The 16,386-nt window shown below is 38.0% G+C and overlaps 1 protein-coding gene across 7 annotated transcripts; it reads left to right on the top strand.

Annotated features, from left to right (window-relative positions):
* Positions 1-2,530: 2,530 nt before the first annotated feature.
* LOC122824384 (NACHT, LRR and PYD domains-containing protein 3-like) lies at positions 2,531-15,043 on the top strand. Of its 7 annotated transcripts, none has more exons than XM_044104991.1 (10): positions 2,535-2,764; positions 5,215-5,345; positions 5,919-6,029; positions 6,134-6,369; positions 7,677-7,751; positions 8,211-10,110; positions 13,009-13,182; positions 13,632-13,808; positions 14,548-14,700; positions 14,914-15,043. In XM_044104991.1, the coding sequence occupies exons 2-10, from the start codon at positions 5,215-5,217 to the stop codon at positions 14,918-14,920; spliced, it is 2,964 nt and encodes a 987-aa protein (XP_043960926.1). In that variant the 5' UTR covers positions 2,535-2,764; the 3' UTR covers positions 14,921-15,043. The 7 variants fall into 7 exon arrangements, with proteins under 7 accessions (XP_043960931.1, XP_043960926.1, XP_043960925.1 ...); XM_044104990.1 differs by having other exon boundaries at positions 8,208-10,110; XM_044104993.1 differs by lacking the exon at positions 7,677-7,751 and having other exon boundaries at positions 2,536-2,764.
* The last annotated feature ends 1,343 nt before the right edge of the window (positions 15,044-16,386 follow it).

Genomic DNA, 16,386 nt, shown 5'->3' with positions numbered 1-16,386 from the left:
CCTCAGCAAACATTTAGTCCAGTTCTGGTTCTGGACGGGGAGCCAGAAGCTTCTGCTGAAATCGAAGTTCAGTTGAGGAGAGGAAAACGTCTCAGTTTTTATTTGATCTTTGGGTTTTTATGGGTTTGAATCAGGAAACAGAACAAAACGACTTTTTGGATCCGGAAGAGTTCAGAGAAAATCGTCTTAAAGATCCAGGAAACCATTCAGGGTTTAAATAAAGACGGTTTTTCTTTAAGCTTCTCTGTCTGAGATTCAACCAGAAGCTTTGAAATCTTTTCTGGAAAATCGTCTCCAGAGGAAGAGGAGTGATGAAGGAGAAACATCCTCTTCCTCACTGCAGCCAATTATCTGAGCTCGTTAAGCTGCTGCTCTCTGAGTTTGAGTCTCTGCAGAGGAACCGAGTCAGAACCAGAACCTCCTGATTCATGTTTATTTATGTTAATATGGAACCAAAAATTAGAAAATGACAGAAAACAATAATCATGTTCTGTATGAAATACATCATATAGAACATGATCTCCATGTTCTGTTCAGGCTCAGAACCGGGTCGGGCCTCAGAACCGGGTCTGGCCTCAGAACCGGGTCGGGCCTCAGAACCGGGTCGGGCCTCAGAACCGGGTCTGGCCTCAGAACCGGGTCGGGCCTCAGAACCGGGTCTGGCCTCAGAACCGGGTCTGGCCTCAGAACCGGGTCGGGCCTCAGAACCGGGTCTGGCCTCAGAACCGGGTCTGGCCTCAGAACCGGGTCTGGCCTCATAAAGCCCGGTGGATTTAATAAAACCTTCAGCTGGTTCTGTTCTGGTGTTTCTTCTCCTTCATATGTATTTTATTCACAACATCAAACATTTCTGTCTTTAAAATCCCTTTTTAAAAATGCAAATAAACCAATAATTCAGATCAAATTTGTTCATTTTTACAGTTTTAAACCAGAAATTAAACACTGTAAAAATAACCGCTGTGTGAGGGTTGAGTCCAGTTATTAAACTGTAATAAATAACATTTCTGATGATTTTCTAATTTATGATTAGATTTCAGCCTTTTTCCAACCTGAGAGGAGAAACTTGTGTTGCAGCTCCTCCTGGTGGCTGGCTGCTGAATTACATCAGATTAAAACAAAAACTGTTTTATTGAAGTTGATTTTCCTGAATAACTGGAGCAGATTGAACTTTAATATCCGATCAGTTCCTGGTTGATCTGGATGAAAACTTTTCCAAAGTTTCTTTCTAACAGATCAAGTTTTTCCTCAGAGCAGAAAAACTTTATTTAATCTCCAGTTTTAACAAAACCTGAGATAAAAACAAATAAAATGAAATAAAGTCAGTTTTTACTTTAAATGTGTGAAAATCCAGACAAGATCTGAGCCTGAATGTTTCCATGTTGTTTCTGAGCCGTCAGGATAGTAGAAGAGATCAGTGATGAACTAGAGATGATTGATCTCCAGGATCTGATTGATCTGATTGATCTGATCCAACAGGTTTAAATCCAAATATTATCAAATAAACCAGATTCAGATTAAAATCAGGTTTGATTTCTAATCTGGTTCTTTAAATAGATCCAAGGATGGAAGAAAATATTTAATAGTTTTTGTTTAATATTTCAAATCTTTAAAATCTGAATCTAAACAATTTAATCTTTTAATCTTTATAAAAGTATGAAGTTTGTAACTGTTTAGACATTTTAAAAATGTTTTCAGTTTTTTAGTGTTTGTTACAGTGATGATATATTTTACAACGTGTACAGTTTGTTTTTTTACATTTCCAGTAATAAATGACATTTATTCTGCAGAACCCGGCCAGGTTCTGCAGAACTTCCAGGACGCCTGGTTGTAGTAAATATTGATCCTGTCCAGCTGCAGCGGCGAGTCGCTCAGGTATCACTGATCTCCCAGAACTGAAACGGAGAGAAGAACCAGCTGCTCCATCATCCTGGACGGAACCGGTACCAGGATTTAAACCGGTACCGGGATTTAAACTGGACCCTTTCTGTCGATTCTTCAGTCCAGAAACGTCTCCTGACTGGAGAGCTGAGCTTTTATCGTTTATCGTGATCATTTTTGATTCATCATGGTCTTAATGAATCCAATTCATTTTTAAACTCTCCAGAAGTGAAAAGTTAGAATATTATTGTTAGTTTTATTATTTTCTCCTGTTTGTTCATGAGTATCAATAATTACTAATAAGTCTGAAAATAAGACTAAATGTGTCTTAATGTGTCTGATGTTCTAAAGAAACGTTTTACAAACTGAAATGTTTCTCAGCTAGCTGGCTAACTGGAGGTTAGCATGCATGTCGGCCATATTGTGTTTCTATAACAAACACCAGGAAACTTTGACGATGTTCTAATGTCAAAAATCTATTTCAGTGTTTCCATTAAATAAGAAACGATTAGAACTGAACTCAACTTTTATTTCAGAAACTCAAAGCTTCAAAGGTTTGTATTCTGACAGAAAAAGTTTCTCTAAATGAGTTTTATTGATTTTACAGTTTCTCTGATATTCTGATGGTTTTTACTCCGAGTTGTTTCCTCACTTCCTAAATCAGCTTTTGGAAACATCCAGAGATCCCGTCCAAAGTTACTTAAACCAGAACCAAACTGGATTTTCATGATCCGCTTTATGAAACGGGGCCGGGGTTAGGGTCGCCTCGCCTGTAGAGACACTGCGCATGCGCAAACATAATCAACTGATTTATAGAAACCGAAAGTAACAAGTATCCTTCATTTCTGGACTCCATTTTGTGGCGCAGACTTCAGCAGTCGGTCCGGTGAGTTCTAACTTTCTATCAAACTGGTTCCGACCGGAGAGGAGCGAACAAACCGAACCCTTCAGTAGAACCGAACCCTTCAGTAGAACCGAACCTTCGTCAGAACCTCCTGCTGTCCAGATATGGTCTCTGGTAGCCAGAAGAGGCTGAAATGTGATTTCTTGTCAGATATTTCGCTGCTCTGGATACAAAGTTTTTCTTCTCCGCTCATAAAAAACGTTTAGAAAAGTTTCCTTTGATCCTTCGACGCCCTGAGGAAACATTCCTGATGACGCATGCGCACTGCGGCCTCCGCTTCCTGCAACCAGGGGTGTTCAACATGCGGCGCGGGGGCCATTTGTGGCCCTTTGAATAGTTCTGTGTGCTTCTCAGGTTCAGCTAAAACTTTTAATAATGCTTAGTGAAATTTTCCCAGAGAATTTAAAAATAATTAAAAATGTTAAAAATGAGCTACAACAAACTTATAAACTTTTAACTATTTGAATCTTCAAATGTTTATTTGTGCCTCAGAAAAAGTTTTTAAAGTCAAAATGACAGTAAATGAAGGATTTATTATCTTTTAACTACAGACAGCTGGAAGGAGCCCTCAGAGATTATAAATGGTCTAGTTAAAGTAAACCAGGGTGCTGTGCTGTTTAAATCTGATGATAAAGTGAAACTGGTTCATCTTGTTTTCCTGTTTCTCTCCAAACTGCAGCCAGAGGTTCCTGGTGAAAAACAAAGTAGTTTCTTCCTGCAGAGCCTTTAAATTTCTGCTCATTTATTCTCATCCTGATTAATGAGGAAAATATCCTGTAAAACTCTCCTGGTTCCTGGAAAAGATTCTGGATCAGAAAGTGTCTGAACCAGATCCACTCTGTAAGGAAAGGAAACTGAACAAACTGCAGTTTATTCAGGAATGTAGTTTATTTATTGTTCAGTTTTTACTTTAAATGATTTTTTCTATGTAACAATTTAACGTCTGTAGATCAGATCTGTTGTTCTGGTTAAAGGGGAACCAGGTTCTGATCCATTTAGTCATCTAATGTGATCCAGCTGATGAGCTCTGCTCTCGATTTACCTAAAGAAAAAATACAATATTTATTTTACATGAACTAAATAACCTGAATAAATGTAAAATGTTTGTGGAGCCGTTTTCTGTCCAGATTCGATGGTTCATCATATTTTTCTCTCAGTTCTTGTTTCTAGTTTCCTAAATTAAATGTTTAAAAAGCTTTTGGTTTGTTTCTCTGATGTTTAAGATTTATTGGTGTACCTAATAAAGTGGCCGGTCCTTCCTGCAGATATTTAGTTTCATCATCCAGTGGAGATTTTGATGGTTTTATTCTGGATTATTTTCTGTTTTATTTAAAGTTTTAATCAGAGATTATAAATTCTGTTTCTCCACAACATTTTATTGTTTTTATGAAATCAAATCATTTCATGTTTTTGTCCCTGAATGAATGAAATGAACACATGAAGTTACATCTTGTCACCATAAACAAACATGAATATATTAAACTGATTTGAAGTATTTGAACAGGGTACAATGATATCGAGGTGGGGCTTGAAAACTAACAGGTTCAGATTCATGTTTTCTTGTTAGACACAATAAACAGGACAAAGTAAAACCTCTGGACCAGGTGAGATCTAAACGGTCATTATTCTGTCTGGAAGACGTCAGTCTGGTTCATTTTTGTTTCTCTGTTTGTCACCAGATCCAGAAGTTGATTTGTCTTTGTGCTTTAGGGGGTTAAAGGAAAAAAAAAAAGAATGTTCCAAAAATTTGCGTTTGAAATTAGTAAAATAATTAATTTTCCTCAAGTCTTTTCTGCTGCTTATTTGTTGCTATTTGCTTCATTTCTGCGCTGGATTCATGCAGCAGTTTGTTAATAGAAGCTGGAGGGAAGTGGCCTAGTACATGCATCTGCACCAGTTTATTAGCAGGTTGTAATTTAATCTTCAGCTAAAGTCTAATTGTTGTATATGCTAATATCAATGTTTCATTTTTGACGGCAGCATAATGGTGCATTAATTTTTACAACAAAAAGCAGAATCTAAATATAGAAAACTGGCGAAACAAAATCACCACAGAATAGAAAACCCTAGTGTTTGACTCGACATGGCACAGACCTGCTCAGGACTTCTGTTGTCATAATAACTAAATATATTTTCTGTTTAATCATAATAAGCTTGATTTTTCATAATCTCCAGGAGACATCTTGTCAGAGCAGCTTCATCTCTGCATGAGGATCTCTGACTGATTCCAAATGAACTGTTGCTGCTCCTTCTGCATCAGCCTGTTTGCGAATTCAGATCCACGTTTAACTGCCATCTTTGAGTCCTTCGTCTGTTTACTGAGTTCAGCTCTTAATGGAGGCCGAATGTCAGGAGCAGCATCATCTGAAGATCTATTTCAGACAAACTTTCTATTTTACAGAACCAGAGGAAATAATTTCTCTCTCAAACAGATGGACGTTCCTCCAGATGTGGAGGAGGACAGAGCCGGGCCTGTGGGGTCCAGCTGTCTGTCTCTGAAAAGTCATCGGTCCAGAGGAGATCCTCCAAACTTTAGTAATGATCCTGATCCCTCTGGGTCAAAGTAAGACACCAGTTTCTGATTAATCTTCATTATTCTTTTGATTTCAGACATATGTTCTGTCCAAGATTGTTTCACTTGCATGTTTCTGTGTTTATGTTGAACCACTGCTGCGTGATTCTTTTAGTTTCCTTCAGTCTGAAAGCGTCGCTCCAACTGGTCCAGGTTCAGCAGGTTCAAGCTCTTGTTGACAACATGTTACATATCTGTAACATGTTTCCTGTTGCAGATATTGCTTTGTCTCAGATTGAACTATTTAACAGTTTTATAATAAAACATAATCTTTCTATGGCATAAATCCATAGATTTGTATTTAACATATTCCAAAGATTTCAAAATGGTAGAAAAATGATTTTTGGTTTCATTTTAATTTTGAATGCATTAACTCCTTTAATTATGAACCATATTTAAATGTTAGCGATGTTCTGGTACAGTCCTCTGATATTTCAGGAAGTTTCTAGTCAATAGGTTTTCTTGCTACAAACAGTTAGAATGAAGCAGCAGTGATGTTAGACATGATCTGTCAAATCTCTTCTGGTGTTCTATCAGTACTATTATAATATTTTTGTGTTTCAGAGGTCAAAGCCACATACAAACATCAGCAGCTTCATCATTCAGCTGTGTGTCTCTGAAGTCTAGAGAACCACCTCTGGCCTTTAACCAAAACCCTGGATCTTCTGAAACAAAGTAAGACCGTTTTCCTTCTCTAGTGGGAAAAATTAATCAGCGGTGTCACATCCTAATATTTCTCATCAAGAGTATCTTTATCTAATTTATAACTTTCTTCTCAGAGGGAGGAAGAGGAGTGGTGATTACGTGGAGGAGCAGCCGTCCTGCTGTGCTTTGTGCCAGCATGGCTTAAAGGATCCGGTCTCTACCTGTTGTGGGCACTGGTTCTGCAAACAGTGCATCACCTCATATACAGGCTCCTTTTCTTCAGTAGGACACTCCTCTTGTCCCCAGTGTGGGAAAAGATCTAGAAGCCTAACTGGTCAGCAGATGGTGACTCAGAGAAGTGCTTTCAGTGGTAAGACATGATACTGTTTTCTCTTATCAATAAGTTCATGTCTGGTAGATTTCTTTTAGTACAGATATGCTTCCAAGCCTTTGTACTGTTTTCAAGACAATGAGCAAATAAGTGGTCTCCATTGAAATTAGTTTATTTGTAAATCTGCATGTCATAAAGCATCAAAGCTCTTTCAAAAGCAATTTATATAGCCAATTCAGTTCAATCACGCAGAAAGATTCAAAGCACATCAAATACTTTCTCATTCATTGCTACAAAATGGTGAAGTCAAGATTGTTTTATTTTAATTAGTCTTTTTTTTCTAATTAAGGAAACCAAGCAAATTGCTTGTAGTCACTGACTTTGCAGTAGTATGGGGGACATTTTCTGCCATAATTTAAGAGCACACACTTTCATTTTGAAAGCAGGACTTCATGTCTTTTTTCTCAAAACTTGTAACCAGGGCCGGACTTAGGACATTGTGGGTTCCTGGGCTTGAGCCAAGGTGCGGGCCCTACTTAATCATTGTTATACAGTAGCACATTAACACACACACACACACATATACATATATATATATATATATATATATATATATATATATATATATATATATATATATATATATAATTTGCTGTTACTGTCTCTTACTCTGTGGAGTCAGAATGTCTGGGATCATGAGCGCCCCCTGCCATGAGGCCAGAGCACTGCCTGTTTCTTATTCTTTTTGTGGACTTCTGTCTAAGCTACACCCTAAAGAGGACATTCCCTTTTTAGGGTCACTTCCTTTAGTCTTAGCTTTGCGCACGTGTGCTCTATGTGTGTGCATGTACGATCATGCAAGTAGCTAAAAGAGATAGAGGAAAACACTGAATTATTTATTCCGAACAGGTCCATCGCAAAATAGGCACTCAAATAAATTGCAAACACACACGCAATAAAATCCTAAAACAAGAAATGTGACAGGTGAAATAGTAACATTTTTCTGCCATTAATTTCGATCTGTAAGCAAAATAATGAACTAGTTTCTGAATCAGTCACGTGGTATGACTCGTTTGCAAGGCTTTAAACGTTACAACCTGCTCCATCAACACAAGCCTCGATACACATTTTATAAAAATCCTACTGGATTACTCGACACACTCCAAGCCATAGCCAAAGAAGACACACCACTTTGTTGTATTTATTTTTTGTCATCTTTACTCCAGTTGATGTACTTTGTAAATTTTCAGTACTTTTTCATCCTTTTTTATTAAATCATCAAATTCAGCTGTTGCCTCTGTCTCTGCTTTTGGGAACCAAAACACTACCAACCATCATCATGACAGCTCCCTGTTTGGACAACAGGTTTTCTAGAAACAAGAGCTCATTCATCCAAAGTAGGATGAATTCTGGCTATTTAGGTAAGACTAGGTTTTCTCCAAATTGGTCATCATTTATCAGTCTAGTACAAATGTTTTTTTGGCTACTACTTACACAACCAGTGGTTAAATGAATATATTTGGTAAAATTCTACCACCAATGGTCAGATCAAAGAGGAGACAGGAGAAAATGGGTCTAACATTTTTTGGCAAATTTTCACACTGAAGTAATAAGCATATAGGGACATGAATACACATACAGCCCTTTTGATTTGGAACATACATGATTTGAAGAATGGCTATACATCAGCTTAATATCTTGAGTTAATCTGATCTGCCCTGTGGAATGCATTAGTCTATAATGGATGGTATCTCAATGTTTGAAAACCCAAAAGGATTTCAGGAAGAGAGAAAAAGACAATCAAATGATGAACAAAATTTTTTAGGTATTTTTAAAAATAGAATGATTTACTTTTTGTCTCATGTTTTGTTTTTCAGCAGATGTTGGACTGCAGCAGGTTCTAAAGGAACATAAGATCAGTCTGAGGAGGAGATGTGAATGTGTAATTGAAGGAAGTGATGAAACAGGAAGTAGAACCCTCCTCAACAGGATCTACACTGATCTCTACATCACAGAGGGACAGAGTGAAGAGATTAATACACAACCTGAGGTGAAGCAGCTGGAGAGAGGTTCCATGATCCAGAACCTCCATGACTCTCCAATCAGGTGCCATGACATCTTTAAATCCTTCCCTGACCAACATGGAGCCATCAGAGTGGTTCTGACCAACGGCGTCGCTGGTGTTGGAAAAACCTTCTCAGTGCAGAAGTTCACTCTGGACTGGGCAGAGGGCTTGGAGAACCAAGATGTCAGTGTGGTGGTTCTGCTTTCATTCAGGGAACTGAACTTGATCAGAGATGAGCAGCACAGTCTTCTCACGCTGCTCCATGTTTTCCATCCAACACTCCAGAAGCTCCCAGCAGAGCAGCTGGCTGTCTGCAAACTTCTCTTCATCTTTGATGGCTTGGATGAAAGCAGACTTTCACTGGACTTCAACAACAGTCCGCTGGTTTCTGACGTCACACAGAAGTCATCAGTCAATGTTCTGCTGACAAACCTCATCAAGGGGAACCTGCTTCCCTCGGCTCTCATCTGGATAACTTCCAGACCTGCAGCAGCCAATCAGATCCCTCCTTCATTTGTTGCCAGGGTAACAGAAGTACGAGGCTTCACTGACTCCCAGAAGGAGGAGTATTTCAGGAAGAGGTTCAGTGATGAAGAGCTGTCCAGCAGAATCATCTCCCACATCAAGACCTCCAGGAGCCTCCACATCATGTGTGGAATCCCAGTCTTCTGCTGGATCACTGCTACAGTTCTGGAGAACATGTTGACCTCAGAGCAGAGAGGAGAGCTGCCCAAAACCATGACTGACATGTACTCACACTTCCTGCTGGTCCAGACAAAGAGGAAGAAGAACAAGTACCAAGAAGGATGTGAGACATGTGACAGCAAAGTTCTTCTGAAGCTGGGAAGGCTGGCGTTTGAACATCTGCAGAAAGGAAACATCATGTTCTACCAAGAAGACCTGGAGCAGTGTGGTCTGGATGTCACAGAGGCCTCAGTGTACTCAGGAGTTTGTACAGAGATCTTCAAAAGAGAGAGTGTGATCTTCCAGAAACCAATCTACTCCTTTGTTCATCTGACCGTTCAAGAGTTTCTGGCTGCAGTCTACTTGCTTTACTGTTTTAACAAGAAGAACACAGGAGTGTTGAAGAGATTTTTGGGTAGAAAGTACAGTTACTCATCTGTGGATGACTCTGCTGATAAACATGTGTTTAAATCTCTAAGACATAAAATTATACCCTTAAACAAAGTTGAAAGTTACTCATCTTTGGATCACTTTCTAAAACGAGTCATGGAGAAATCCCACAAAAGTAAAAATGGCCACCTGGATCTGCTGGTTCGCTTCCTTCATGGTCTCTCCATAGAGTCCAATCAGAAACTCCTAGAAGGTTTTCTTGGGCAGACAGAGTACAGCCCTGAAACTGTGCAGAAAGTAATCAATAATCTAAAGGAGATCAGTGTGTACCTGCGTGAGACCAACATTTCTGGCATTCGACAGAAGATGAGGCGATCTAATCTCTGTCCAGACAGAAACATTAACATCTTTCATTGTCTGATGGAGATGAAGGACATCTCAGTTAATCGGGAGATTCAAGAGTTCATGAAATCAAACAACAGATCAGAGCAGAAACTCTCAGAAATCCAGTGCTCAGGTCTGGCCTACAAGCAGGAGATGTCAGAGGAAGTTCTAGATGAACTGGACCTTACAAAATACAACACAACAAAGGAGGGACGGTGGAGACTCTTTCCTGTTGTGAGGAACTGCAGAAAATTCCGGTGAGAGCTAAGATTTTGATTACCTTTTGATACATTGGACCAAAATGAGAGACCTGTATAGCACTGCAGTAGTGAATATGTATGTAGCAGTTGGCTGATAACTATTATTATATCCTTCATGCTGTACTTGTTGCTTCTGTACTCTGAAAAAGCCTTAAGTTATTGCTCAATTTTTTATAATGTCCGTCCAATGAATTTGTGATTTTGATCTTTAGGTTTCTATTCTCCTTTACATTTTAACAGAAAATTCCTTCTGCTTTCATAAGTCACCTATTTCTTGCAAAGGTAATATTTTGCCTTGGCATAGCTTCTTAATATTATTTTGATCATACTACAACTATGTCATCACAAATGGACATATCTACAGCATTATGTATTACATAAACTTGAATATTTTAAAATTAAACTGCAAAAAATTAGTGAGGTTCCCTGTAACAAAATTAAATTATAGTTCAATTATTTCATTATGTCTCCTTGAGGATCTTTTAGGGTTCTTTATAAATAATGTGACATTTTAGACACTGCTTTTAGTAACTATCTTTAATACAATATAAAGCTGAATAATGTGTAGTTTGCTTAAATGACAAACCGGTCAAAAGGTTTGATACATTCCTAATAAAATCTGAAATTTTCCATAACAACTCATGAAGTTGTCATTTAGGAGTGATTATTATAGTCACTCCTAAATGACTATAATAATCAATTATTCATTTTACTCCCAAAATTACAAATTATCTTTGCCTGATTTATCCTGTTAAATAATTTTATAACTAGTTTGTTCATCACTGAATTCCAGTTTTAAGCTTTGTTCACCATCAATCATTTGTCTGGGGTTCTTGATGCATATTATCCAGACTTTTACCTGTCAGCTCTCACATTGCATTGTGAAATTTATGGATAAATAGTAAAAAAAGAGGCCCTTTAGATGAAGGAGTTTTTTATTATATACTTACTAATAAATGTACACTGACAGTAGAAAGAAAGCAGGATAATAAAGATAACAAAATGTCTCAATTTAAAACAACATAAACCACTTCAATCTATAGCTGCTTGAGATAACATTACATTGATTTTTAAAGAATACTTTTTTGTGAAAAAAGGAAACCTTTATGCTAAGGGTCTGGTGTCATTTGATCATCAAATCAAACTTTATTTGTATAACACATTTCAGCATCAAGGCATTTCAAAGAGCTTTACATCAAATCAAACACAATGAAACATAGAATCAACAATCTAAACAGAACATTAAGTCAGATTCTGTCAATAAATTTATAATTGATTACACCCAGACAGCAGGAACTGGAGCTGAGTTGACTTATAATTTCCTCTATGGTTTTATAATTAAGTAGTTGAAATTGGGTCATTTTTCCTGTATTTGTTTTGTTTGGGTTCAGTGTTGGTTCTGACTTTATAGTGGATGTGCAGATTAATCCTCTGATTTTTTGAATTTTCTCTGAAAAGAAACTGGAAAACTGGTTGCTGGCAGCAATAGACTGAAATTCAGGTGGTAACGTGATAGGAGGGTTTGTGAGTCTGTCAACTGTTGCTAATAAAACTGGAGCATTATTAATGTTTCTGTTTATGACATCTGCAATGAAAGCCTGTCTTGCATGTTTGAGTGTTAAATGATAGTAACGTAGATTTTCTTTATAGATGTCATAATGAACGTGAAGTTGAGTTTTACTTCGTTCTGCCCTACAGCAGAGTTGTCTTGCAGATCGAACTGTTTGTGCATTTCTCCATGGAGATTTCTTCTTACCAGACACAACCTTCATTTTAATTGGGGCAATGGAATCAATGATATCTGAAACTTTAGACTGAAAATCTTTTACCAACTTATCTACGTCATTACAGCTTAAGGGTGAGGAAGAAGAGTAGATTTGATGAAATGTTTCTGATGTGTTTTCAGTGAGAGAACGTTTTGTGATGGTTGCTGTTTGTCCAAGTGGATTAAAGGATAAACAACTTTCAAAGATAACAGGAAGTGATGCGACAGGGCGCCATCAGTTACAGAGACATTGGAAATATTCACACCCTGACTGATAACCAGGTCCAGTGTGTGTCCTTTAGTGTGTTGCTTGTTTGACATGTTGTGTTCGACCAAAAGTCTCTAAGATATTAGAGATTTTTAGCCCCTCTGTCTTGGGGTTTGTCAACATGAACGTTAAAATCACCAACAATTATTAAACAATCATAATTAATACATAAGAGAGATAGAAGTTCATTCAACTCAGTAAAGAAATTTTCCACATATGTTGGAGTTTTGTATAAAGTTAGTGTTAAAGTCCGTTTGAGGCCTTTAATCTCAATTCCAAGATACTCAAAAGAAGTAAAGTGACCCAAAGAAATTTTACTACTATTTACTGTATTCTTAAATATTGAAGCCACGCCTCCTCCTTTTTTATGTTTTCTATTCTCACTTAAGAAATTGTAGTTAGGAGGCGCAGATTCAATTAGTACGATCGGTTCATTATTGTCATTCAACCATGTTTCTGTCAGGAACAACATGGATATTATGTTCAGTGATGAAATCATTGATTAATAGAGATTTAGCACAGAGAGATCTGGGATTTAAAAGAGTTTAAGTTTTAGTGACTTGGAGGCCAAAAGTTCTTCAGTCTGAGGTTCCTTTAGGCAGGGGAACCGTCTGAGGTTTGAATTAGGTCCAAAGTATTTTATGTTTCTGTTTTTTGTAGCTTTTCTTGTAGTGATCCGGACAGGTAATGTCCTGTTTTGTAGAGCCGGACACATTCTGGGGGAAGACGGGTGTAAAGATAATATCTGGACCCGGCCTCAGACCTCAGAAACGCAGAGTGATCATGTCATTACTCTTAATTTATAGTACAGATACTCTATTTAACCTCACTGTAACTGATTTGATGTTTTCTCCAATGACAGAGTTGTTCGCTGTGAACTCTCAAAGCCTCACTGTGAAGTTGTGGCTTCGGCTCTGAAATCCAACCCGTCACATCTGAGAAGTTTGGACCTGAGCTGGAACAGAATATTTGATTCTGGAGTGGTTCATCTGTGTGCCGGGCTGGAGAGTCCAAACTGTAGACTAGAAGTCCTGAGGTCAGTGTACTCAAACGATTTAGCTGGAGAAAAATATCATTTCACAAATTTCAAATTAGCGCATTTCAAACTGTTCAATATAATCCTAAAACTCTTTGATGTTTTAAAAGGTGATAGCCAATGGTAGATATGCTTTGGTTATAATTCAGCTGGTAACAGAATTAATTTTGTAATTAAATTTCTCCCACTTCCTGGTCAGACAAAAACATTCTTGGTGCAAACAATCAATAATCCTTTTGGAAATTAAACTAATGCAAAAAAGCTGCTGAAACTGTCAAAGGATTTTGTTTCTTTTAAACTGATCTCAAGTGTTTCTGCTCATTTTTGTTTGAAATAAGTTTGCAAGGAAACCTGTGGGACCAAAACCAGTGGAGTCATTTAATGTCATTTAATGTAAATTATTGTTGTCAAACTCTGGCTTCAGACAAATGTTTTTTCTCTTTGCTCAGACTGATAAACTGCAGGTTGTCGGAGATCAGCTGGGTTTCCCTGATCTCTGCTCTGAAATCCAACCCTTCATATCTGATTGAAGTGGATCTCAGTGAGAACAAAGACCTGAGAGATGCTGCAGTGAAACAGCTCTGTGACCTTCTGAAGCATGCACACTGCAGACTAAATACTCTGAGGTCAGACATTATTTGTTTGAATACATAAGTCTTATATTATCTCTTACATTGTGGATTTTTATTTAGCTATGACCTGAAACTGCTGCATGTCCAAGAAATGTTGACAGCTGGACTTGGGCACCAGCAGCAGATAAGGGTGTCAGAAAATGGATGGATGGACAGTTTTTAATAATACTGCCACCTAGTGGTCAGAAAATACTAAATTAAATGTGTATCTCTAATTGCAATTAGACTTAATAAAATGTCACAAATCTTTTTAAGGTTGTTATTTTTAAAGCTTACTTTTGAAACTTGCTTTTGATATGATAAGTCCTCTGTTTTCTCCTAAAAGTATTGAAGTTGTTATCAGTATGTTAGTCTGATTGGAGTTTTCATGGCTGCAGATATTGTGTTACAGATGTTACAGGTTCAGTTTGTATTGATGGAGCTGCTGACATAATTAGCTGCAGTCAGCTGGTCTCTACTGAAGCAGCAGCATCTTGTTGTCACTTCCTGGATGCTGGCGGTGCTTCGGTGGCCCAGTGGTACCAAAGCAAGTCCAGTTCTATCAGACATCCACAGGGCAGGCGTGGCTACAGCGTAGTAACTTACCACACAATGGAAAGTTCTTTGGGATCCTCTGGACATGATAAAGTGCTCTTCAGTTACAGGCCATCTAATAAGAGCTTTAACTGGTTCTGTTGGACTGGTTAACCTGCATCCTGTTGGCTTCAGCTCACATCTTTTATTCTTTATTCAGGTTGATCAGCTGCAGTTTGTCAGAGATCAGCTGTTCTTCTCTGGCCTCAGCTCTGACCTTTAACCCCTCACATCTGACTGAACTGAACCTGAGAGGAAACAACCTGAAGGTTTCAGATGTTCAGCAGCTGAAGAGTTTTGTAAAGAATGTAAAGTAAGTAAATGTTTGCAGTGATTCCAGCTGCTGTTAGTTTATTGAACTAAACCAGTTAGCATCAAGCAAAGATCCAGTGTTCCCAGTAAAGCTCTCTGAACAGAACTGAAGGTCCTGCTGCTCTTTCTACTGGATGTGCTGCGTCACTGACTGCTGCTGGAGAGAAGCTGGAAACTCACTGATCTGATCTCTGCATCTTTCTTCTCTCTGCAGGTTCTGAAAACGTTTCCATGAAGATGAACTGAGATCAACGTTGTTCACGTTTAACGTCTCATGTGAAGCTGTCGGTTCATTTTTATCTCTTTTTCTATAACATGTATTTTCTTTTCAAGCTAGACTTAAAGATAAAATTATTGATATTTAAACAGCACTTCAAATACAAGCTGTCAATTTTAATACATTCATGCTACAGAAGACTGAAAGTTGTATAACTTTGTTTCAATATTTCACAATAAACTCTGGAACAGAAATGAAAAGTTGGCTTGACTGTATATTTACTGATCGATGGTTTCAGACATGAATGCATTTTGCTTTTGGAATTTCCTCGTTTTCAGGATTAATTCATTCATTCATTCATTCATTCATTCATTCATTCATTCATTCATTCAGCCTCACTCACATTCAGAGCTACGTACAGGCCAGCAGACCTCTACAGACAGACTGGGTGTTGACGACACGGTTCCCATGAGGCCAGATCGGTCCATGCTGATCCAGGCCAGTTATGGACGTTGTCGTGTCGCCTGGGTGATAATTAATTTTCTCATGTCTAAAAAATAAACCGGACATGAACTGGGACTTGAACCGGGGCAGCACAGGCAGGAAAAGGACTCTGGGATCAGGGAACGTCAATAAATATAATTATACTGGAAGATAAAGTAGGAAAACAGAGAATTAAACCTCAGAATGATTTAAACTCCAATCAGAGACGGTTTTTCCCTCCAACATGAACAAACAGTTCAAATCTGCTGGATTCACTGATAACTTCATTTGTTGCTTCAGTATTTATTAGGAAATGTGAGCTTTTCATTATCAAGTTCAAACTGCATCAAGTATTTAAAGAAGTTTGACTGAATCAGTAACTTTGTACTGAAACTGTAAACTGAACGTCAAACGTTTGAGCAGCACTACAGTTACTGTTTGAGTTGTTCTGTTTTTTACAGATTAGGCTTCATTTCTGTTTCAGACACAAAAAGATTTCAAAGTTAAACTCAGCGAGGTAAAAACTGCTCTGTCAGTGAGCGTCTGAAGGGAACTTTAATAAATCATCTGTATTTATTCATGAAGCCGTTCAGAGACAAACATGCTCATTAATCTGATGAATGCTAATGAATGCTAACAGGAAGTCCAGAGGGACCAGAGAGCAGATTTACATCCAGGAACAAGCAGGGACACAGAGGAGGAACATCCAGCAGCGTTTTGTCTGTTTGTCTCTGCAGGGATTGTTTTGCCCCTCTGCTTGTCTGCTCAGGCTCAACTGTGATCTGCAGAAAACTTTTAAATCAATGTTTGGAGGCTCACATGCCTCATGTGTTCATGCAACTTGAATTATTTCCTAATTTTCCCTGTTATAACTGCTAACTGCACATTTTATATACTAGACAACCGTTACAACCCAAAAAGTCGCTGTTGCCTTCAGTTCAGCAAAATAAAACTTGTTTTAGAGCCTGTAATGTTACATAACCTGTT

This window comes from Gambusia affinis, linkage group LG21 (assembly GCF_019740435.1).
Source record: "Gambusia affinis linkage group LG21, SWU_Gaff_1.0, whole genome shotgun sequence".
Taxonomy (NCBI): Eukaryota; Metazoa; Chordata; class Actinopteri; order Cyprinodontiformes; family Poeciliidae; genus Gambusia; species Gambusia affinis.
The sequence above is the reverse complement of the archived record's forward strand: the minus strand, read 5'-3'. Positions and strand labels throughout refer to the sequence as shown.